This window comes from Paramisgurnus dabryanus, chromosome 5 (assembly GCF_030506205.2).
Source record: "Paramisgurnus dabryanus chromosome 5, PD_genome_1.1, whole genome shotgun sequence".
NCBI lineage: Eukaryota > Metazoa > Chordata > Actinopteri > Cypriniformes > Cobitidae > Paramisgurnus > Paramisgurnus dabryanus.
The window spans coordinates 45,506,591-45,532,464 of record NC_133341.1 but is presented as its reverse complement, the minus strand read 5'-3'; the positions used below and the strand labels follow the sequence as shown (position 1 = coordinate 45,532,464).

Sequence of the window (25,874 nt, the reverse complement as noted above, 5' to 3'; positions counted from 1 at the left end):
AAAATCATGCTAAACATGACTGATAAACTTTTATTGCCAAAGGTATGTGAGGTATTGACATAATGATATATAAACCACTTGTTGGGATTATTAGATTAATTTCCCTTAGTCAGCACAATTAATAGTGCCTTCACCTTACAGACACATCTGATGTTTCTGCAAAAAAGATGAAAGTCCAGTTACTATAAACGCTCATGAGTGATATATAAAACCCTGCATACTGACCGCCAGGGTCATTTGATCACACCACCAGTTAAGTACAGGATAAAACAGGATGACCTCAGCTGAAGTGAAACTATTATGCATCAATGCATAGATTTTTTTAAAGGGCTGCACAATTCAAATAAAAAAAAAATCATAATTATCAGTTATTTCCCCTGATATTGTATTAACAGTTATCATTTTGATTAATAGTTTTGTACATTGTTTTCCTTTCATTATCATTGTATACCTGAGTCTTAATTGTAACATTTTTTTACACCTAACCACAGTGTGTAAAAATGTTTTACTATTAGTTACGAGGAGTTGCTGACATGTTTCAAAATGGTGTTATGTTTTATGTAACAAGACAGTGATTAAAACAATATAAGGTTGGATTTGGTAACCTACACCCCAACTCAGAAATCGAAAAAAACCTCCACAACCCTATTTGTTTAATATCTTAACGAAAACACATCAAAAAATTTTACAAATCAACAGAAGATCACCTTCTGACAGTAAGAGAAGTGCCCGCTCACCCCTACATTTTATATACTGGTGGTTACACATCAACACATCACCAGGACATTTTCTTTACTCAGCGATGATAGTAAAAAAACAGAATGATTAACTGTACATTTCTTACAATTGGCTACCCAAAAGCCAAATGACATTAACTTGGAGACAGCAAAGTTCATTAAAATAAGCTTTAATTTTAAAAATCTTTTTATAGAAACTATACATTGTTCACTGTTAAGTATAACTTGTGATCTATTTCAATAACATTTTTTTTAATTACAAGTATCACTTTTGTACTGCAAGAATCTATCCTGGAGGCCAGCTCATTTGCCTTCCACCTAGGACATGGATGTGGAGATGGTACACAGACTGAGCCCCATGTTTCCCATCATTTATCACTGTAAATTATAAAAAAAGAAAATTAAATTCAATATACACTCACCTAAAGGATTATTAGGAACACCATTCTAATACTGTGTTTGACCCCCTTTCGCCTTCAAAACTGCCTTAATTCTATGTGGCATTGATTCCATAAGGTGCTGAAAGCATTCTTTAGAAATGTTGGCCCATATTGATAGGATAGCATCTTGCAGTTGATTGAGATTTGTGGGATGCACACCTAGGGCAAGAAGCTCCTGTTCCACCACATCCCAAAGATGCTCTATTGGGTTGAGATCTGGTGACTGTGGGGGCCATTGTAGTACAGTGAACTCATTCTCATGTTCAAGAAACCAATTTGAAATGATTCGAACTTTGTGACATGGTGCATTATCCTGCTGGAAGTAGCCATCAGAGGATGGTGTCAAGGTTGTGCGTGTTGTGGCTTCACAAATGCTTTGCTGCATACCTCGGTTGTAACGAGTGGTTATTTCAGTCACAGTTGCCCTTCTATCAGCCTGAATCAGTCGGCCCATTCTCCTCTGACCTCTACATTCAACAAGGCATTTTTTGCCCACAGGACTGCCACATACTAGATGTTTTTCCCTTTTCCACACCATTCTTTGTAAACCCTAGAAATGGTTGTGCGTGAAAATCCCAGTAACTGAGCAGATTGTGAAATACTCAGACCGGCCCGTCTGGCACCAACAACCACGCCACGCTCAAAATTGCTTAAATCACCTTTCTTTCCCATTCTGACATTCAGTTTGGAGTTCAGGAGATTGTCTTGACCAGGACCACACCCCTAAATGCATTGAAGCAACTGCCATGTAATTGGTTAATTAGATCATTGCATTAATGAGAAATTGAACAGGTGTTCCTAATAATCATTTAGGTGAGTGTACACATGGAATGATATGGTGATAACATGCAACTGTGATGTACAAGAACAAATTTTCTGCTGATAGTAAGATGACATAAAATAGATAAACTCACCAACTCTGTATCCTTTATCTAGTCCTTCTTTTTTTGCAACATTTTTGGCCACCATCAAGAGATGACCAAGAAGCTGCATGAAAAAAATCCATATATTAAAGGTTAGAGGTTTCAGGCTCAGAAATTACTATGACAGAGAAATAATATAAAGTAAAAGAATGATAGGGAAAGACAAACCGGTGCATCCTCATCGTGTGCCTCACTAATTTTTGGAATAGAAATCCTTGGAATAACCAGGAAGTGTACAGGAGCTTGTGGACTTACATCTCTGAATGCAAGACACTACAATATAAACTTTTATGAATAGATGTTTAAGTTTACTGATAGTATCTATATCCTATAACATTTTCCTATCCCCATTAAACATGTTTGTTACAAACTTACTTTGTCGTCTTCATAAATGATGTTTGCAGGAATAGTTTTGTCAATTATTTTGGAAAATATAGTGGGTTCAGGTTTTCCATATTTCTTGCTGGCCTCTTCTGCAAGACGAACCTCATCTCGCGTAGATGAGCAGAAGCTCTAAAACAAACAATCAAACAAACAAATAATTTAATAGAATGTAAATAAAATATCTATCTTTCAAGCAACTAAATCATGCACTATTATAAATATCAAGTCTTCTATGCAATTGCTCTGGGCATTTACAAATTCAAAGCATAGACAGCACTTACAGTCAAAAAGAGCGTGAATAACATTAAAATAAACACCTTTACGGATATTGCACCCCTTAAATAATAGCCAATGGGTAAAACTCGCCGAGTCAGCATGAAACTTAAGGCTGTCATTTTTTGAAACACACGCCAACCCCACACACGCTGATCGATGTTTACATCCACTACCGCTGTTCGGTATATTTCAAAATAAAAGTTTTCTTCTTCTTCTAATGACTTTTTATGGCGGATGGCAAACCAACTTTTGGTGCATTTACCGCTCCCAAATGGACCGGAGTGTGACGCACTAGTAAGCAGATGACATACAAATGTATATATAAAAAGTAAAATAATTATATTAATTATTCCTATTTCTTTAATATATTTCATAATAGCAATAGTACTTTGTTCTGTATGTTCTTTCAAAAGACTTATCAAATTGAATGATTCAATACCCATGTTTTTAACTTCATTAATTAGTTTTAACCTTTCTTTTTCATATTTTTTACATTTTATTAATACATGTTCTATAGTTTCTGGCTGATTACAATAAATGCATTGACCTGATTCATGTTTTCCTATTTAAAACAGGGAATCATTTAATCTAGTAAGCCCTATTCGGATGTGTGAAATAATTGTATCTTCTTTTCTGTATTTCTTCCATTTCCTACTGCTGTTGTATATTATACAAACATGGTAAATGTGAAAAGTCGAACACTTGACTTTTTTAACGAACATACAAAGAGTAAAATGGATAAAAAGCTCAAAGATCAGTGCAGAACATCAGAAGAAAGATTACTTAGATCATGACATTCAACTAAATTTACATTAAATAAATAAAACCGAGGATAAAAAATTTAACAAAAAGAAATATTAAAAAATATATAATAAAATAACTATAAATAAAATAATAGCTCGCAGTTAAACTTCCTTATTTTTAACTCCACCAAGAGCAATATTTTACTGAATTCTTTGGGTAGCACTTTACATTTGTGTATTTGAAACTGTTTAAACAGTTCCCATCCAACATATAAATTATAAAGTTTGTTATGATTTTTTTCTTTTCATTAAAGGGGACATTATATGAAAATCTTTCCATATTTAAATGCTATAATTACTATAATATACTATAATAACTAGGGGCCTGTGCTTCTATCAACCTAGAAAACATGAAAAACAACAACCCAGTAATTTAGTTTTGGTAAACCATTCTCTGCAAGCATGTGAAAGAATAAGTAATTAAAATGTGGCTCCCCTTGTGATGTCAGAAGGGGATCTTACTATAATAATACCACCCTTAAACCATTATGGCGATTAGTGTTTGTATTTTATCAGCTGGTTTGCATTTAAAAGACCCACCCAAAAACGGCACACTTTGCTCACACCAACAGAGTGGCAATTTAACATTTTATAATAAATTATCTATATAGTATTTTAAGTTAAAACTTCACAAACGTACTCTGGGGACACCAAAGATTTATTTTACATCTTAAAAGAATTCTTGTGAAATGTCCTTTAAAGGAATAGTCTACTCATTTTCAATATTAAACTATGTTATTACCTTAACTAAGAATTGTTGATACATCCCTCTATCATCTCTGTGCGTGCACGTAAGCGCTGGAGCGCGCTGCGACACTTCGATAGCATTTAGCTTAGCCCCATTCATTCAATGGTACCAATCAGAGATAAAGTTAGAAGTGACCAAACACATCAACGTTTTTCCTATTTAAGACGAGTAGTTATACGAGCAAGTTTGGTGGTACAAAATAAAACGTAGCGCTTTCTAAGCGGATTTAAATGAGGAACTATATTTTATGGCGTAATAGCCTTTTTGGGAGTACATCGACTCGCCTGAAAAGTCCGCTCCCCTTCTCCCTCTCATAATGGGAGAGGGAGGGTGTTACTGCGCCGAGTCGATGTACTCCCAAAAGTGCTATTACGCCATAAAATATAGTTCCTCTTTTAAATCCGCTTAGAAAAGCGCTACGTTTTATTTTGTACCACCAAACTTGCTCGTATAACTACTCGTCTTAATTAGGAAAAACGTTGATGTGTTTGGTCACTTCTAACTTTATCTCTGATTGGTACCATTGAATAAATGGGGCTAAGCTAAATGCTATCGAAGTGTCGCAGCGCTCCAGCGCTTACGTGCACGCACACAGATGATAGAGGGATGTATCAACTCTTCTTAGTTAAGGTAATAACATAGTTTAATATTGAAAATGAGTAGACTATTCCTTTAAGTCAGGAGTGGGGAACCCTGGGTCCTGGAGGGCCACTGTCCTGCAGAGTTTAGTTCCAACCCTAACCAAACACACCTGAATTGAATTTCCAAGTAATCCTGAAGACTTGAATTAGATTTTCCAGGTGTGTTTAATTAGGGTTGGAACTAAACTCTGCAGGACAGTGGCCCTCCAGGAACAGGGTTCCCCACCCCTGCTTTAAGTCGTGCACACACACACACACACACACACACACACACACACACACACACACACACACACACACACACACACACACACACATACTTGCTTTTACTACTGGGTGGGGACACATGACATAATGCTGCCTGGTGGGAACCACCCTTTCTGAGGGGTCTACAGACAAGGTAGAAACTGGTCCACACTACATTTACAGTCGTTATAACAGCCATCACTTGTAAATTTGAGCCTGACCCCCAGAAGGCTGACCTGACATTTAACAAACTGCTGGGGACCCAGTCAGGTAGAATTCCCTCCAGGGGACCTATGATGTAATGTTTTGATATGCAAATGAATGACGTCACTGTGTGTGTTAAAAAGGTTAACAATGGGGACCTCACCTCAAGCTTCTTAAATCAGTATCCTGATACAGGTCAACAGGTGCTCCCTGCTAACACTGTAACATTTGCTGAGTTATGCAGCTGTTTGCCAGTAACTTGCTGTAGATTTAAAAGATTGTTATTTACTGGCAACAGTTTTTTCAAAGATAAATTAACATTAAACATTTCTTTAGATTTTGGTGCTTTGAATGCTTTGCATGATGCTGTTATTTTGTGGTTTTATTCTGTAAAGATGTTAATGTTTATTTATCTTTGAAAAAATTGTTTTACAGATACAAATAAGGTGCTTCTTTTTCATGAGTCCAACATCTAGCCATGTAAGAAAACACAACAAAGTGTCAAGTACCAAAAGCCGTCCATGTTAAATCTACATTTCAAGTATTTAAGTATATTATACACAATTGTCCCATATTTTTTCTTTGTGAAGTTGGAAACCCTAGCTACCACTTATCACAAATGTATTGTGCAAATAGATTAAATTTCAAATAAAATAAATTGCATTCAAATAAATTGTCATTTGGAAAAAAAGTACTTCTTTTATTTATCACACTTAGATATCTCATCGTACGAATACAAGTGCAAACACAGATGTCTCACTGTACGAATACAAGTGCAAACACAGATATCTCATCGTACGAATACAAGTGCAAACAAAGATCTCATTGCACAAATATAAGTGCAAACACAGAACTAATTGTACTTATACAAGTACAAAAACTTCTCTTAGAAAACACATTGTACAAATAAAAGTGGAAAAAAAAATTATTCGTACAATGAGATTTCTACATTTTTGGACTTTTATTTGTACGATGAGTTTTCTAAGAAAAGTTCTTGTACTTGTATTCGTACGATGAGATTTTGAAGTACAAAAACTTCTCTTAGAAAACTGCAAAAACTTAGAAATCTCATCGTACGAATACAAGTGCAAACATAGATCTCATCGTATGAATATAAGTCCAAACACAGATATCTCATCATACGAATAAGTGTGCAAAATCTTCTCTTAGAAATCTCATCGTACGAATACAAGTACAAAAACTTCTCTTAGAAAACTCAACGTACGAATAACAGTGCAAACACAGATATCTCATCGTACAAATAAGTGTGCAAAAACTTCTCTTAGAAATCTCATCGTACGAATACAAGTCCAAACACAGATATCTCATCGTACGAATAAGTGTGCAAAAACTTCTTAGAAAACTCATCGTACAAATAAAAGTGCAAAAATGTAGAAATCTCATCATACGAATACAAGTACAAAAACTTCTCTTAGAAAACTCAACGTACGAATAAAAGTGCAATCACAGATATCTCATTGTACGAATGCAAGTGCAAACACAGATCTCATCGCACGAATATAAGTGCAAACACAGAACTAATTGTACGAATGCAAGTACAAAAACTTTTCTTTATACGTTGAGTTTTTTAAGAAAAGTTCTTGTACTTGTATTCGTACGATGAGATTTCGAAGTACAAAAACTTCTCTTAGAAAACTGCAAAAACTTAGAAATCTCATCGTACGAATACAAGTGCAAACATAGATCTCATCGTATGAATATAAGTCCAAACACAGATATCTCATCGTACGAATAAGTGTGCAAAAACTTCTCTTAGAAATCTCATCGTACGAATACAAGTACAAAAACTTTTCTTAGAAAACTCAACGTACGAATAAAAGTGCAAACACAGATATCTCATCATACGAATAAGTGTGCAAAAACTTCTCTTAGAAATCTCATCGTACGAATACAAGTACAAAAACTTTTCTTAGAAAACTCAACGTACGAATAAAAGTGCAAACACAGATATCTCATCGTACGAATAAGTGTGCAAAAACTTCTCTTAGAAAACTCATCGTACAAATAAAAGTGCAAAAATTTAGAAATCTCATCGTACGAATACAAGTACAAAAACTTCTCTTAGAAAACTCAACGTACGAATAAAAGTGCAATCACAGATATCTCATCGTACGAATGCAAGTGCAAACACAGATCTCATCGCACGAATATAAGTGCAAACACAGAACTAATTGTACGAATGCAAGTACAAAAACTTTTCTTAGAACTTAAAAGTGCTTGATTTCCCTGAAAAAAAAAGGAATAATCTGACCTGAGACATTACATTTTCTTTCTTTTCTCACACTCTCTCCTGAATGCTGTTATTCGGTTCTTGACATAAAACTTCACTGATTTCCAGGTTCTGTTTTTAAGCAATTCCGGCGCTGACCTGATGCAGTCTTCACACTGTCTTATCCCTGGTAACCTGCCAGATGTGATGCAGTCTAAAAGTTTGTTTTCAACTGCCTTCACCTCCTCTTCTGTCCACTTTCTTTTGGGGCATTTTGACAAACCTAAAAATGAAAATAATTTTACATCAACTTTCAAGAAAGATAATAATTTTACCTCAACTTATAAGAAAGACAATCTTTTGCTTTACTTTAAAAAAACTGAATGTAGAGTACAGTACAGGGGTAATGTACACTAGGACATCGGCAGTCAATACCAAGTAGGGGAGTACCAGACGTTACTATTGAGCAAGGCTTTGAACCGGTTCACAGAACGAAAACGAAAACCAGAAACTTTTAATGTATTGCAAGGAACAGAAACGAAACCAGAAACTTTAAAAATATATATGTTCCGGAACAGAAACGTTTATTGAAAATAGTGGTAACCGGTTAATAACGTAATTTTTTCCGTTCTTTGACAAGATTTCTGTGTAATGACTTGTGGAAGTTCACTTCCGGTCGTTGCCGACTCAGAGAATTGAGAAGCTTGCCACCAGCAAGTACAGTGTTTCCCTCTCGTTGTGTTCAGCGCCTCAGCAGCACACGCTCCTCCCCTGTTGCATGCAGCGCGCCTCTCTCACATAACAGTGAAAAGTATTTTAACTCCGCGTTCCTCCCGCGTGTACTTTCTTTTTTGCATAAACTTCAACGTTCACAGATATTACTGACAGAGAAGATGGCTGATCGAGTTCATCATGAGTGACTTAACAAAAGGTTAGCATTACCACACATACCCATTCTGGTGTGAGTCTGTGTCCAAGATCTCTTCCTACCTATGATGCATATGCACGTGTTCTGTAGTAACAGCAACCGTGTATTCTCTCATATTTCTGTATTTGCATACAATAAAACTACCAATCGTATTTAAAATAAAAAAGCGCTCAAAACGCAACAACACCGATGAGAAGAGCAACATCAGTACAGCCTCAATGTAAATGTATGATGATTTTGCGCGTTTTTAGCAGCAGTTAAAGAGCTGATTTGATTAAACAAGTAGTTACTGGGTCGTGGGACGTTACTAGGTTGTGTTAAGTCACTATTTCATAGACAACAGAACAAATAATCTGTAAAAATAGCATCCAGTTTTGTTAAATGCAATATAATGTGACAGATCACATGGTAAAACACGACGCAATGACGCCACATATATGCTAATCGGCGTGTGACGTCATCACCACCACAGTCTCTAAAAATCCTGTGGGAAACACTAAAGTAGCATAATCAAGCCCAAGTCTCTAATGCTCAATCATAAGAGGTAAATATTGTAGGCTACCAAGTCTCTCAAGATGTTTGTTTTAAAACTAATTAGTGGTGTAACGGATCCATTCCATACAGATCACGACCCACAGTTCAGCTTGCATGTGATTCGCGGATTAATACACAAATTTAAATAGGGTGAAAGTTGATGATTTGCCTATGCCCTTCAAAGATCAGATCTCTTGATGTATAAACTTGAGAGGGAGTTGCTCTACTGTATCTCATACTGTAGTCCAGTGTTTCCCAATCCTGGTCCTCGAGGCACAGAAAGTTTTAGATGTCTCCTTATTTAAAACACCTGATTCAACTTATCAACCTCCTTAAAAAATGGTAAACATGTCTCCCTAACGAGCTGATGAGTTAAATCAGGTATGTTAAATAAGGAAACATCTAAAACTTTCTGGCAGGGGGGCCTCGAGGACCAGGATTGGGAACCACTGCGTGTAGTCCATTAAAATAAGTGGCGAATATAGCACTGAAAAACAACTTAATTTTCACTTCATGTGGAGCGACTGTTTATGCTCCATCTTCTTCCCAAAGCGACATTTGGCATTCGTCCTCCATCTATGTGTGTGTGCGTGTTTAAGTGCACTCAACGAATGTAGGCATGTCAGAATTACAGTTATGCCGCTTACATAATGTAGCCTTTTTTAATGTTTGATGACAAGATAGAGACTTAAGGAAAATTATGTAGACTAATAATTTAAATTAAATGTCCTTAATGATCAGCCTACTTATTTAGTCCCACAGCTGACATGGAACGTTATTAACCGGTTCGGGAACTTAATTTTTTTGTTCTAACCGGTTCAGGAACGCCAACTTTAGGGTTGAACCGAAAACCGGAAACGTTAAAATACTGTTTGTGTTCGGAACTAACCAATTGGGAAAAAATTCTGGTTCAAAGCCCTGCTATTGAGGCCTATGAGATTAAATTTTTAGTTCTCATTTGTGTGGATAACCAATCACAACAGACTGGGCCATCTTCATTTACAGAGTCCTTTGAAAAATATTGAACAATGTGGTGATATACAATGCATGAGAAAAGTGTTTTTTGACTTTGGATGCATGTAAACCTCTAAAACAAAATTAGGAGCCTTTCAAATACAATAATAGGGGCATTAACTTTAATTAGGCAAGTCAGCAATTAGCAGTGCAGTGCAGTCCTGACTGTTTACCTGAGTTTGAAGTCGTCGCTCTCTCCTTTGCCGACTTGCGGGCAAATGAATTTTCTTCTGAAAGAGAAAACAAACACTTTAAAATTAAGCCGTACTGTAACCAAAAGCTTCAATAATGATGATTTCAGGCAAGTTCATTTCCAGAGCACAGGTTTGACTTTACCTGTAGATGTTGAAGGGGACTGACATTGCTTCTCTTGCTGTGGCATTTCCCTCAAAGACTTGGTGCCAACTGAAGATTCCGCTGAAGGACACAAAAAAGATTTTGACTATTGTAAAAAGTAAACAATTAAATACAGGTTGTACTAGCCAAGACCATTTAGGGATGGACGATTTGACCTAAAATCAAAACCTCGGTTAATTTAACATTGACATAGATTACGATTAATTAACTATTATTTTGCCTCATAGTTCACTGAGAAGGTTTGAACTGTAAATATGCTCAGATAGTAAAGGTGGGATACATTTTTCTATTGAAGGGGAATATTTTTTATTTGAAAAGAATTTTGAGAAAAGAACAAAGTATTAGTTGTTAAGGTTATTTATTGAATTTATTGAAGATTATTGTGTTATATTATTCATATAATTTTTTTATTGCTTATTTGTTGCACTGTTTTATACAGTTATATTCTAAAACTAAAATAACCTTTCAGTTTACAGTGTTAGATTTGTGGCTTGTTTTCTCTCAGGAAAAATAAATAATATTAATGTCTTTCAGATAATAAAAATACTGTAATAAAAGTTCACTGTATGTATTTGTTCATGTTTTATACAGGAATAAGTCTAAAGCACACCATAAATTAATTATATCAATTCATACAGGGCTAGTAGTACGTATAGCTGTATATTATACTGATATGCACACCTAGGTATCGGATCAGTACTCTGTATCGGTCGATGCCCTGAGCCCACATATCTGGAAGAGAAAAATAGTATCGGAACATCCCTAAAGTAAAATCTAACAATGGCCTACTAAGAAAGACCAAAGCAAGGGCACTGTCGTAGTCAAGCAGAGAGATAACCATGGGAAGTTCCAATGGCTGTGGCCTGAGTTGGCTGGTATATTGACGTGGTCAGAGAAGGACAACTGGTCAGTCAGTCATGACACCCAGGTTTCTTGCAACAGATTTGAATTCAGGTCACCATTCTGAGAGAGGAATTCATAGACCTGTTTGAAAACCAATCTTTTGATAGCCTCAGATAATGGGAAATGGGAATAGTGAAACTAGATGATATTTCTCAACTTCAGCAGGACTAAGGGAAAGGGACTGGGTTTTTTCCGAGCAGGGGAGTTACCAAAGCCAGTTTGAACACGGTAGGAAATGTTCCAAAAGCTATTGAAATATAGAAGTGTGATTGCTGATACAATGATAAATGTTATGGCTTAGGTGATGGGTAGTAAGAATGGGGTCCAGCAGACAAGCAGTAGTATGGCCAAGTCAATGAGCGAATGATCAAAGTGATACGCAGTTGATGGGGAAGAAAAGTTGTCCCAGAGTAGCTTTAAGAACTGCTTACTAATGGGTGCCACTTTTTTCAGTCAAGAAAGAAGCAAACAGATCAACTGAGAGGTCAGTGGTTTTGGTACATCATTGTAGAAAGCCATTTTTTCAGCACTAATGCTGGATGAGAAGCAAGGTAGGAGTGAAGGGTTTAAGTTTTCTGACATGTTCTCTCTGCAGCTCCAAGATCAGTATGCAACTTTAAGATTATATTATTCATTCATGGGTGAGGTTGGTTTGAGGGAGCAGGTTTGGTGGAGAGAGGACACAGCCTGTCCAGACATAAGCTTAGTGTAGGGCAGAGAGATTGTGTGGCATCATTAACCTTTAGTGAGGAAAATGTTCAATAGGTAGAGTGGAGGTGACCAGTGAAAAGTGGGTGGAAGGCAGGTTGCAGTAGAAAAACCAGTAGTGAAGGAACAGAGGACTGTTCCAGGAGGCACACAATGAACTGAATGAAACCATGTTCAGAGGCGTAACCATCAGTGACCATTAGGCATTCTAGGGGCACAGCTTGAGTGAGAATGAGATCAAGTTCCTTACCTGCTTTGTAACGGCTGCAAACCTGTTTTAGGTCAAATGAGCATATCAGGGACAGCCACAGAGATTTTTATAATACAAGAGCAAAATCTAAATCTTTATTCTTAAACCCAACCAAAGCAAACACATAATAGGTTACTTGTTAATGCAGGAATTTACATAAAATCACAGAGGACCATACCTATAGATGTTGAAGAGGACCGACGTCGTTTTTTTGGCTGTGGCATCTCACCCTCACTTTCTTCATCCTCAGTTTCAGAAACATCAGTTTCAGAAACATCAGTCTCTACATTCACTTTCTCTGCAAAAAATTATACAAAAACATTTGTTTTAATGCACCGTATAAAGTTGCACAAAAGAGATGTTACTGAACAATACAGAAATTTTGCTCTTGTACATATGTGTTATTACCATTAGGATCAAGGTTAATTTCATCAAGGTTTTTCCCCTTGAATTCTGATACCCTTCCCTGTTCAAGGGCCATCAGCACCTTGCTGATCTTTGCTAGTTGTAACGTCCCTTCAGGCAGTCGGTAAAAGTTTCTATGAACTCTTATATCATGTCCCATAAAATCTGCCAATTGGTCCATATCAGTATCTCTCAGATTAAGCACTGTAGAAAGTGTTGCAATGTGTTTCCGCAGCTTTGTGGTTTTTAGAGTCTTTGGACGTTCAGCTCCACACTGGTAGGCAACCTTCCTGATGCAATCCGTGCCTTTGTAGTATGATGTCTCAGTCATGGGTTTTGCGAAAAAAAAAAGATTTTCATCATGTACACCACATGCTTGACGATTCTTTACAAGTAGCTCCATGGAGTCCAGCATACTTGGGGTCAGGAGTATTGGCACCTTTCTGTCTCGCTTGCCTCTAATTTCAACACGTTGGAAATGCTGACAGAGCTTCTGCTCAACTTTAGATAAAGCAACCGCGACATCAGAATGCAAAACAGATGTGTTTCGGAGAAGATATGAATTCAACTTCATTTTCGAAACTTCTCCTGCTCTCCTGCGATTAAACACCATTACATCACACAGAGTCACTTGAGCAAGATTTGACCAGTTCTTTTGACTTTTCTCAAGTTTTAGCTTTTCTTGGTACAGTTTAGTTTGCTTGCTGAGATGGATGTGCATTTTCTTAACATCCTCAGTAAAAGGAAGAAGCTCTGGAGTGTTCCATTTTGCTTCATTAAGTGTCTTCAAGGCTGAGGCTGACACCAATTCATTCCATTTTGTGGTATACATTTTCTTAAACATTTTTACCTTTTGGACAATGTTTTCATCTCCTGCAATCATTGCTTCACATTCTGCAATATCTGCCATTTTTTTTAGGTTGTGCCCCAGTTTTAACGCCAAAGACGGAATTGCAAAGACCTCATCTTCTTCTCGGTATCCCGCTGTATCTTTAACGGCCTTAATAACATCATAGAAGTTTTTGGGTATGAAAAAGTCTTTAATACTCTGCAGTTTTCCAACTTTTCTAGCAGATACCAACAGCCTTCCAGCCTCACGCATTTTAGTTCTGATGTATTCATGCTTGGTTTTGTCGTTCCCCATTTTGTTGCACAAGTGTTCTCCAAACTTGATGATGCATGCATCACTTTTAACCACGTGCGTTACTTCATCTTGCTTCATGTCACTGATCAGTTTCCATAATTTTTTTGTTACTCCTTCAGGAACAGGCTCTGCATAAGCACAGAGTGCTTGAACTCTGGATCTACCTGGTTTTGTGACCTGGCACTTCTTGGCTAGGTTACACCTTGACATATGCCTCCAAAGTGCTTTTCGCCTGAACAGCCCTTGGCAATTCAAACAGTGCAAGTAGTCCTTAAAATTCACGTATTTAGCAGTGGATTGTTGACGTGGCACCAACACTCCTTTGCCAGCTTTTAGAACATTTGTGTTGTGTACACGGTTCCCTTTATTCCTCAAAAGATCCAAATTAATCTTCCTTTCTTTAGACCCCTTTGGATAAGAAAGAGCTTTTGCTACATCGACCTCATTTTTATGAACTTGGGCCAAGTGTCTTGCCATTTTGCAGAATGGTTTGTAACAATAAAAGCAATAATGCTTTTTGTTGTACATTCTTTGGCCATATGCAGTCTTTTTCAGTTTCATTACAGAAACCTCACTACTGCAGTCATTATCTGAATGAGTCATTGTCTCCTTAACTTCAAGTGGGGAACATTCCTTGTCTGCATTCATGGAAGATGAGGAAGAATCAACATTGTCACCTAATGGCACATTGGTAGATGAGGGACTGGACAAAGGCTGTGGAAGGCTGTCTTCAGATTCTTCACAACTGCTCTCTGATTCAGGCACATACTCGTCTTCACTGTTGTCAATGCTGCTAATTGAGTCATCTGAAGTGGAACTGATCCCTAATGATTTCTTGGTAAGCTGTAAATAAATAACATAGTTTAAGTTTAAAATAATTAAACTGGATCTCTGTATGTAGAGTCCATTGTGAGTTCAGAGTTTATTTATATAATTCAAATAAAAGCAGCCTATAAAATTTACAATAAAACAGTTTGTACCTTCATTTTTTTACAAACCTAGGGCCCCATACAATGCAATGCTAGTGTTTTTTGCTGGTTTCAGACAAAGTTATCATTTTCACGTCCAGCGCCACAGTGTTTAAATAGAACAATAGAAATCTCTTGCGCCCATGGATGTGCTGGTCTGAAAACGAGGTGTGTTCAGGCACATTGTTGGTGCATTGTTATTTTGATAAAACTAAAATAGGCTACACCATTGACCAACTAAAACCTGGTCTAAAGTCAATGGCGCAATATTGACTTTGTTATTTAACGAGTGGGTTAGTAATATTCATAAACGAGACGAAAACACGGATTTTCTTTTGCTGTGGCGCACGGCGACACTTTGGTAACACTTAGCTTAGCTCAGTTCATTCACTGGTACCAAACAGAGATGAAGTTAGAAATGACAAACACATCAACGTTTTCCCTATTTAAAACGAGTAGTTATACAACCTTCTAGTGCTTCGACTTGGCGCAGTAAAACTCTCGCTCTCCTTATGAAAGGGAGAAGGGGAGCAAATTTTTCAGGCGTGACTTTTTACTGCGCCAAGTCGAAGTACTCCCAAAAAAGCTATTCCGCCATACGTTATAGTTATCCTTTTTAACCCGCTTAAAAAAGCACAAGGTTTTATTTTGTGCCACCATACTAGGTTGTATAACTACTCGTTTTAAATAGGGAAAATGTTGATGTGTTTGGTCATTTCTAACTTCATCTCTGTTTGGTACCAGTGAATGGAATGAACTGGGCTAAGCTAAGTGCTATCAAAGTGTCACCGCACGCAACAGCAATTAAGTGCACGCACTAAGATGATAGAGGGATGTATCAACTCTTCTTAGATAAGGTAATAACATAGTTTAATAAGACAAAAAGATGGAGTATCCCTTTAATGATAAATATGTGTGTGAAACCTAGAAATGCAATGATGCCATAGCCACAAGTCTAAAGTTGTAAAGATGTTTCATGTTTGAGGTCATTCTTGCAAGGGTTTTCGGAAGAATAGTGCCTTTTCTAAGTGCCAGTCAGCCCAAACATAGAAGTCTTTTGTTTACATGCATACACGTTCGTTCTTATTACTTATCCTTATGTTAGCATATAAAATGCAGTTTCCACACCAGGAAATAAAAGGTCACACAAAGATCTTTGGATTCGTTATGTAATTGGCTACACATACTGTCTATCAATATTTTCCATGAAGTCATTGGAGGAACAAGCGAGTCAGATGACATCACAATATTTGACAGCGCTGTTTGGATATTATGTATTATACTCCCACCTACTTTGTAAAACAAAGTTTGAACGCAGGTTTAAACACGAGTGTAAGCTTATATACAGTGTTACGATGTAAATAGTCCTCAGATTGGATATTATATTCTATTACAAGACGTTCATGCGAAATCTGATGTAAACAATAGACAATAAATCTATATTTCACGAATTATACGCATTTGTGGACAAAAATGGTAATTGGATGTAGTCTATAAGATGGTTTTAAAGAGTAATTCACACATCTGAAACAGACTGGATTCAATTCACGATCGTTATACCAACACAAAGGTAAGAAGTCCCGTTTATATTTTGCATGTTGTCATCTGGATTTCTGTCACAAAATACTACATTTACGATGCTAGAGCATCTGTATCTCAAAACAGAGACCATACACTGATGCTAAACCCGTAGACCTTTTAAACGATGTATAGTAATGTTAATATTATTAATGTTTGTAGACAGTAGGCTATATAGATATTTTTAGCAGCGTTAAAAAAAACTGACATCATCCCGCCCCCGAGCTAGTGCGCGTCGAGAGGTTAAGGGAATGGGAGATGAGACTCTCATTGGTTTATTGAACATTACGCCCAAAACACACCCATTACTCATTAAGGGAATAGGAACAATCCTTTTAGACTGTGTGCCAGGCGTATAACCATTTTTTCCCATTGTTAAACTAGCAAAAGTGGATTCCGACACGCCTTAAGTGCACTTGTGCCATGCCCTTTAGACCATGTGTTTAGATAGTTAAAATAGAGCCCTATAGTTATAAACACAAGGCTCGTCTGGAAGGAAAATGGGAAGGAGTTCCTCTTTAACATTGCGCACAAGCAGATCAGTTTACTCACTAGAAAAGCATTTACGAACACTTGAAGGCGTATGGTGGGCGGAGCTAAAGAGTTACGAGTATGCGCAGCATTTGGAAACTAATCTTACACTGTGACGTCGATGGAAACAAACTTAAAAACTATTTTTTAAATAACCATGGCTTACAGTCAGATGCAGCCTTACATATTTGATCCAGAATCGGATACCGATTCAGTAATTGATCAACAGGAACAACAGCAGCAACAATGGCAGCAGGACGTCTCTATCTAATCGTTGTTTGTTTATCCGCTATTTTAAGCAACGTAAATCTCGATGTGTTTGCATCCACTGTTGTCTCAACAAAGGGAAAACTAAATAATATTTTCTTCTCCTTACATCCAAAGACACACTTCTTTTGTCGAACTATCTTGATAAAACAAAGTTGTTGCGTGCTGTGCAGTGATACCGGTGACTTCTACTTGACTGACCAATACTACTGCACATTACATAATAAATGTGTTACATTTATTATTTGTTGAGGAATTATATATAAAAATGTATTAGACTTTTTGACTAATCAATAGTTGCAGCTCTGAATACAACAGATACTGTAGACTAAATGTAGACTTAAGATAAAATGATCAGCACACACGAGTGTGGGAAACTTACAAATACACTGTCAGTCCTCTTTAGGTCTGGGACATCACAGGCTCCTGGTGATACAGAAGAACTGGGCAACTCTAGGATTTCTGTATCTGCATCACTGTCTGTGTCCTGGACAAAGAGATAAATATAATCAAATGTATTTTTATCCAGCAATGTTCCATCTCTGACTAAGTTTTCACCCAGCAAATACTGGATAAGAGCAGTGTAGAAATTAACAACACCAACGTAACAAAGCTAATGTTTAAAATTTAGCACATATCAAGCAATGTTTTTTTATATAATATATATATATATATATATATATATATATATATAAATATATATATAAATTAAACTTAAAGTGATTGAGCTTACTGAATCGCATGCTACTGTCAAAGGGACTTTTCACACCTAGTCACTTCATGAGTTTTCTCTAGGGATGCTCCGATCAGGATTTTTGTCTCCTAAAAGTACTGAAAATATGAGCAAAGGGTTGTAAAAATGCTCGCGCTACGTAAAAAATGTCTTTAATTGCAGCCGCATTCAGGATCCTTTTGATGACAAAAGTAAACAGAAAGATCGGTTTATGAGATCGGCAGATTTAGCGAGCACCGATCGAGTCATTTAATGCCATTATTGGCCGATACCGATCGGCGGCCGATCGATCGGAGCATCCCTAGTTTTCTCTGATCGGATAGCTATCTGATTTGTTCAAACTCTTCCATTTACATTTGGCCTCATAAATGCGTCTTGGCAAAATGGATAACAATCTGATCTTCTACTAAAAAACGCAAAAACACTATTTATTACTCCTAATAAATAGATTGCGCTTTACAGAGCAGCAAAAGTTTTAATTCTTGGTTTAATATCGAGTTTGTTTAAAATGTAGAAACCTAAAGGCAACTGTTCAGATGTAAGAGCCACAAAAGCTGATATTAGTCACGTAAGGATATTTATATATGTAAAATGACTACAAAGAAAAATAAAATCCTGCACAAATAAATACACGTGGATGAGACAAAATCCACTCGGGCCTCAAAATCCTCTCCCAAATGTATCTCCTACAAATGAATGCAACATTATCATCTACATGATCCTCAAGGACATGACATCTTAAAGCCAATTTATACTTTTGCGTCGGGGTTACGCCGTAGGGTACGCCAGACGCTACGCACGTAAGCAACGCCGTCATGAGCATTTATACTTCTGCGTTTGTGTTGCTCTGCAGTTACACCACCGAAATGCGTAGGAGGAAACACAATGCATTCACGCCGACCAATCACAGATCTTGCGGTCCGCGTCGTTTCGACGTGTAGTTACATTTTTGAGGAGGTGCACGTCAGGTTCTGCGAAAACTACGGCGACAGGGTTCGCGTCTATGCGTATGTTACGGCGTACCTATAACGCGCACCTAACGCAAAAGTATAAATTGGCCTTTAGACATACACAGTCTTTGCACCGAAGTACATGAAATTGGCTATACAAGTCATTGCTATTTAATGTTTTAATTTTGAGGTTGACTTTTTTGTACTAAATATATAAAATATATTAAAATGACTTGCACTGGCAATTTCATTGTAAATTAAAAACAACAAAAAATTAACAGTACATTAATTGGGCACAGTTTTAAGTACACTGAGTAAACTAACAAGATATACAAACTCCCCTACTGCTAAATTGGGGAAGGAGACCACAAGAAACTCTGAGTACAAGTTACTTCTTCTGAAACAGGCTTACCCCGCTGTCTCTGGTTTAACAAACCTCCCGTTTTGAAATGGAAAACTCAAAGAGTTTCCCTCATTTCAGGGTTAAAATACTTAGTTTTCACCACCTTTCTGAAACGGGCTCCCAGTCTTTTTATGATTGGATAGCTATCCAACCAGAGAAAACGCATGAATTGACCAGATGTTAATATCCTCATAAAGCCAAACCAAATTGATGTGTGTTTTATGGTGCATGTCGGCTATGTTGTCTCTGGCGACATTATGACAAATACTCACCGCAGATTTCTTTGTAGACAGTGACTTTTTGCCAAACGGCTTGGTAACATCTGAAGGTATTGAACTGTCCATATTTCCCTTTGAATCCAGCTGATCAGATTGACAGAAAGTGTCATAAATTATTGCCTTTTTAAACACACCTATTACCTTTGTATTTTTAAAACACACAAATTTACCAAGGATCGTTTTCTACACATCAATTTTAAGTCAAGTATGTCCTGCTGGAGGGGAGATGGGACCTGGTCATCTGGGTCCTGGTGAGGCATGATGGTGCCAACACTTGATGTTTCCATTGCCTGAAATAAGTTCATTTAATTTATAACTGCAGTCAAAAAAATGTTTTTCTTTCACTTTACTTTGCAGCCTCACTTGCTTTAAAAAGTAAATAGGGGATGCAATATTTGATTTTATATGAATATTTAAAGTGCCCATATTATGAAAAACTCACTTTTTCTGGGTTTTGGGGTGTTATTTTGTGTCTCTGGTGCTTCCACACACATACAAACTTGGAAAAAAATCCATCCATGCTGTTTTGAGTGAGATACAGGTTTCTGAATGTCCTCTGCCTTGAGTCTCAGATTGCACAAGTTCAAACTCAGCTCCGAAGTGACGTAACTAGCCGTTTCGTCAAATTCCGTTTACTAATAGTGCTTTGCCAAACTAAAAGTGTTTTGCCAAACTAACCGTGACCGGGCCTTACTGACCTGGCTTTTCTGACGAGGCTAACGTACCCCCAAGTCTCTTCTTTACGGTCCGGACCTCCCGCTAGCTTCTAGCAATTAGCACGCGGTCCACAAGCAGTATATATCCCCCGCCGGGTCTAAATTTCTGTCATTTGCAAAAATAATGCGTTTGAAAATGTTTTATAACGGGAATATGTTAGCATTGTCCAGGGAAAACGAGTGTATTGTTGAGACTGATACATCATAATTTACTCTGGAATCATTATGTGTCATGAGTTTCTTCTCCTGTAATGTACTTTTTAGTGATACTTTTTTGCTTGATTTGTCTGTTGGCAACATAAACCGTTAATATTAATATATAAAAATAATAACACAGTATTGTACTGCTCACAATATCACTGAGCACGCACACATGACCTTAGTAGTGGGGCGTGATCAAAGGAGCAGCAGCTCATAAATATGTAATGACCACCTCAAAACGGCACAATCTGAAATGCACTGAAACAGAGGCTACTAGAGATGGGTAACAATCTTTTCCTACAAGCTATTACAAGCAAACAACTTTTGAAACATGCTTTATGGAACTCATACAACTATTTAACTTGTGGAAAAGCAGTCATAATATGGGCACTTTAATTTTCTGTCTTGGCAAATATGTAGGTTTTGTACATATGTTCACATAATCATAAAAACTAAATGTTTTACATAAACAAAACATGCAACGATTAAGGCTACTTCAATTTGCATGCATGAAAAAAAATCACCTTTTCTCTAGCTGATTGTCTCCTGGCACATTCACCATGACGCTTTCTCAGTCTTGTGATGCGACGTTCAAACCTGCTGATCCTTTTGTTGACTTTATTTGGGCTGTTTAAAATAAAATCAACATCTTTACACATGTACAGTTACAACTACAAAACTCTTGTTTACATGTATGCACAGACCAACCGTGACCAACCATAAACATAACATATTTTTGCCACTAAACTGCACTGCATGCATCACAATGTTATTATTATTATTATTTTCTACTTTGGCACATAACTGCTGGCTATTATTTTCAGCAGGGATATCAAAACAAAGGTGAGAAGTCCTGTTATTTAGCATGTTGTTATCCGCAATTCTGTCTCAAAATACTGTATTTATGATCCTATAACATCTGAATATCTCAACAGAGACCATTTACTGAAGCGAAACACTTAGACATTTTAAACAATGTATTTTTGCTAATATTATAAACGTTTGTAACGTAGTCTATATGGTAAACAGTGTAAAAACGGTGACGCAGACGAATTAACATTAGTCCACATCAAGAAGTTTTTAACTAAAATAACCATCTCTAGTTTAAAGTTTTCAATTATGAACAATAGACTCACACAACACTTGAAATATTTATGATTATTTTCCATGCGCTATGACATAATAGGCTTGTTCGACTTCCTACGGTGCCGCTAGAACTGACAGGCGGATGACGTTAAAGTGCCACGAGAGCGAGACGAAATTACACTTCGTATGATTTCTCAAATCGTTCTCGCGGTACTTTGACGTCATCCGGCTGTCGGTTCTTGCAGCGCCGCATGAAGTCGAACAAGCCTAATGTTGACAATCAGAACACACGTGACGTTCGGTTATTGATTTAAAACAAGCATATTATTAAGAGTTAACATAAATCAATTTCATATTTATGTGAAGACGATTTACATTCGTTAAACTATCATTCTATCTATCATTATAATGAGCACGCTTGCCAACACGCTTGCTAATTGCTAATTACCTAAAGCTTTAATTTAATCTGTTTAATTGATCTACCTCATCATATTACTACTATAAAATTTACCATGGTTTCGATAACATTTCTTACCTTTTTTTGTCCATGATGCTCCCATCAAAAAGAAATATTCCGGGGAGATGTTTCGTCTTTCCAAGTTCTGATCAAAATTAAACTAAAATGGAGGTCGCACCTGCGTGACTGCATGAGAGTGAATGGGGGAGGGGTGCTGTTGTCATCCCCTATTGGCTATCGCAGGGGGTGGGGTGGTTGTGATGGGGACTTGATATGTCAGGTGAACACACAGTTCAGGAAATTTCCATTAGGCTTATAAGGCCTTCTGATATTATCAGAGGTTTTGAAAAAAAAAATGAAATATTGACTTATTTTTTAGATTTAATTACATTTTGCATCTTTATAAATCAAAATTAAAAATGAACAGATTAATGTAAAAAAGTCAATTTAAAGTTATCTTTTGTCTAATTGTTTCTCCCACACATTACTCTCAAACCATGATAATACTTTATTTTAAAACTGAAATGGGCATAGAGTGCTGCAGGGATGATGTATTTTTGCAGGCTATTTGAATGTGAACTACTCTTAAAATAAAGAAAATGCTTAATGCATCAAGACCATGATATTGAAAGACTAATCTGTAACATTATTAATAAAGCAGCCTTCTATATTGACAAACAGATCAGGCCTAATATGATGCATTGTGCTTAACACACTTAATGTGCCAATTAATGCATTAAGACTGGCATTTAAAGATTCAGTATAGTCTAGCCTACACCTTGTTAATAAAGCATACTATACAGACATGCCTATGCAGGCATTTAAGCCTACATTAAGCCATGTAAAGCGTTTTAGAATGAAAACCAGATGGATAACAACACTTGACATATCACACCATGTCATTATTTATTTAACAAAAATAAACCAAGGGAAAAAAGACATGAGACAAGTTATGACACTGTTAAAAGATGAATTAAGAGTCTGACAGTAGTATTCAGGCTCTGCTAATCAAATGCCTGTGATTAAGGATTGCCAGGGGAAATCCTCTACTGGAAAAAAACTTGACAGCATGGCTAACGTTTGCAAAGCTGCATGTGAACAAACACCTCACAACAAATGCAACACATGCTTGTTCACCCTGCTGAAAAAAACAGAATCAAACCAGCATGGGAATTATGCTGGTCTATGCTGGTTTAGCTGGTGGTCACCAGCATACCAGCACCAAAACACAACATATGCTGGTATGCTAATGCTGGTTTAGCTGGTGCTAATGCTGGTTTAATGCTGGTTTAGCTGGTGCTAATGCTGGTGCTGGTTGGATGCTGGTTTAGCTGGTGTTCACTAGCAAACCAGCACCAAAACACAACATAGGCTATGCTGGTCTTGCTGGTATCCTGTTTTTGTCAGCAGGGCAATAAACCCTTTTCCAGCTCACGTGATCAAATAGCCTGCGCGTGCATTTTGGCGACGAAAGTGGTATTGTTCCCCATTGGTTCTAACGTGTTAGCAACTCAGAAAGTTTATCAAAATGGTTTCCCAGCATCAAAATGTCTGGTTGTTGCGTTTGGTTGCACTAATATAATAACTAATATAGGCTACGTATATATGTATCTGGCCACTTTATATTTGGCCATCTGCTAACATCTTCTATCCACTCCACTATAGTATACGGATCAGGTAGCTGTGTTAAAAAAGTTGATAAGTCAATGTTTTAAAATAACTTTCTCTGTCTGTGTTGCTTCAGTGCTGATTCTTGCCATACTTCCGTTGCCAAAATGTGCGCGCATACGTTGCCACGTCATCATTGTGTACAAACAGTAAAAGGGTCTATAGGCACATGACCTGGGCACCTCACAGTGATTGAGTCGACCATGTGCTCTGCACATTTTGTATATCTCTTTTATTTGACAGACAGTTCAGTTCATGGAGATCTCTTCTAATTAGCTGATGATTTGAATCAGGTGTGTTTAATAAGGGAGACATAAAAAATGTGCAGAGCAGTGGGCTTCCAGGAATAACGTTAAGAACCACTGGTATGACCATTTTGCAAGATGTAAACAACACAGGGTCAGAAGCACTTTCTGTTTCAGTTTTTTTAACACTACATAAACGTTGGGATAAAATACAACCAACAGAACATATAGAACTGAATTAAAAAAGTTAAAAATCATCTTTAAAATGTTTTTTATATGTGAAATAAAGAAAACAGTTACAAACTGAAACAGGAAGTGTTTCTGGACCAGTGTTGTTTACATCTTGGAAAATGGTCTATATTAAACCATCCTAGAGTCCAATGTGAGGACATCCATTTGACAGCTAAAGCTTAGCCACAACTGGGTCATGCAACAGGATAATGATACAAGCACAGAATCATATCTACAACAAAATGTCGGAAAAGAAAATAATAAAGTGGTTGCAACAGTCCAGTCATTGTCCAGACCTCATCCTGACTGAAATCATGTGCATAAACAAAAGCTCCACCAACCTCAATGAACTGGACATTGCAATGTTGTAAAGAAGAACCAAAACCTCCAAACAATGTGAGAGACTGATACAGTCATACAGAAAATTATTACTTAAAGGGATAGTTCAGCCAAAAATGAAAATTCTGTCATCATTTACTCACTCTCATGTTGTTATAAACCTGTATAAATGTGTTTGTTCTCATGAACACAAAGGAAGATTTTATGAGGAATGTTTGTAATCAAACTGTTTGTGAGCCTTGTTCATTTCTATAGTAGGACAAATAATACTATGGAAATGATTGGACTCACAAACAGTTTGATTACAAACATTCCTCATAATATCTTCCTTTGTGTTCATGAGAACAAACACATTTATACAGGTTTATAACAACATGAGAGTGATTAAATGATGACAGAATTTTCATTTTTGGCTGAACTATCTTTAAGCAGCTAAGAAGACGTTACCAGCATTAGCACCAGCTAAATCAGCACCAAACCAGCCTTAGCATCAGCATTCCATGCTGGTCATACCAGCAAGACACAGCATATGTTGTGTTTTGGTACTAATTCCCATGCTGGTCCATGCTGGTTTGATGCTGGATTTTTCAGCAGGGTTTCCTTGCATATTCTTATTTATGTGACACCCAGTCGGGCCAGTGGTTCAGATTTTCACTTGCCCTGCCAAAATTCTTACTGGCCCCAATAAAAAAATCTGTGTCACATATTTCAAAAGAATAATTCAAAAATAATTAATTGTATACATATACAACAGACACGTTCCAACGAAAAAAAGGCTCCCAACTTTTCTGCTTTACCTGTAAACTGACAGCAAATTGTGCAAAATATTGCATTGTTTCTTTTGTCGGGTTTTACCCAAGTAGATGTCTGCTTCAAAGATGTTAAATAATATACATTGATGAAAATATATTTTAGTGACTGAGGGTGAAGCACTGGTTCGATCGGGCAAGTGACAATACTTTTTACTGTCCCGAACGCCTCTCATGCTTGCCCCGGGCCACCGGGCAGTCCTTTATGTTGAGCCCTGCCTTGTTTAACAACATCAAAGACAAAAAACCAGTGGCTTCTCTTCCGAGGGGCGCAAATTCAAAATATGTGTTCAGAATGTGTTACATGTGTTGCTTGTCATTCCGAAATATGTGTTCGTTTTGTCATGTGAACCTATGTGCATCATGCGTCTTGTCAAAATATGTCCCTTCTGCACATGCGTCGAGACGCTCACGTTCACACAATTCTCACAAGACACTAACTTAACCCCTGCTGAAAAAAACAGCATCAAACCAGCATGGACCAGCAAGGGATTTATGCTGGTCTATGCTGGTTTAGCTGGTGGTCACAGCATACCAGC

General features: G+C 37.1%; 2 protein-coding genes across 3 annotated transcripts; both read right to left on the bottom strand.

Annotated features, from left to right (window-relative positions):
* Positions 1-891: 891 nt before the first annotated feature.
* On the bottom strand, positions 892-2,974 carry hint2 (histidine triad nucleotide binding protein 2). Of its 2 annotated transcripts, none has more exons than XM_065284672.2 (5): positions 2,766-2,974; positions 2,476-2,613; positions 2,269-2,373; positions 2,092-2,164; positions 892-1,115 (listed from the first exon to the last, which is right to left on the bottom strand). In XM_065284672.2, the coding sequence occupies exons 1-5, from the start codon at positions 2,877-2,879 to the stop codon at positions 1,024-1,026; spliced, it is 522 nt and encodes a 173-aa protein (XP_065140744.1). In that variant the 5' UTR covers positions 2,880-2,974; the 3' UTR covers positions 892-1,023. The 2 variants fall into 2 exon arrangements, with proteins under 2 accessions (XP_065140744.1, XP_065140745.1); XM_065284673.2 differs by having other exon boundaries at positions 2,802-2,965.
* Positions 2,975-6,074: 3,100 nt separating this feature from the next.
* On the bottom strand, positions 6,075-23,214 carry LOC135774359 (uncharacterized). Its single transcript, XM_065284404.2, has 10 exons — positions 22,122-23,214; positions 21,025-21,127; positions 19,754-19,873; positions 19,578-19,667; positions 17,602-17,706; positions 12,735-14,718; positions 12,505-12,624; positions 10,445-10,525; positions 10,282-10,338; positions 6,075-7,915 (listed from the first exon to the last, which is right to left on the bottom strand). Exons 1-10 carry the CDS (start codon positions 22,133-22,135, stop codon positions 7,683-7,685), a joined length of 2,907 nt encoding a protein of 968 aa, XP_065140476.1. The 5' UTR covers positions 22,136-23,214; the 3' UTR covers positions 6,075-7,682.
* Positions 23,215-25,874: the final 2,660 nt, after the last annotated feature.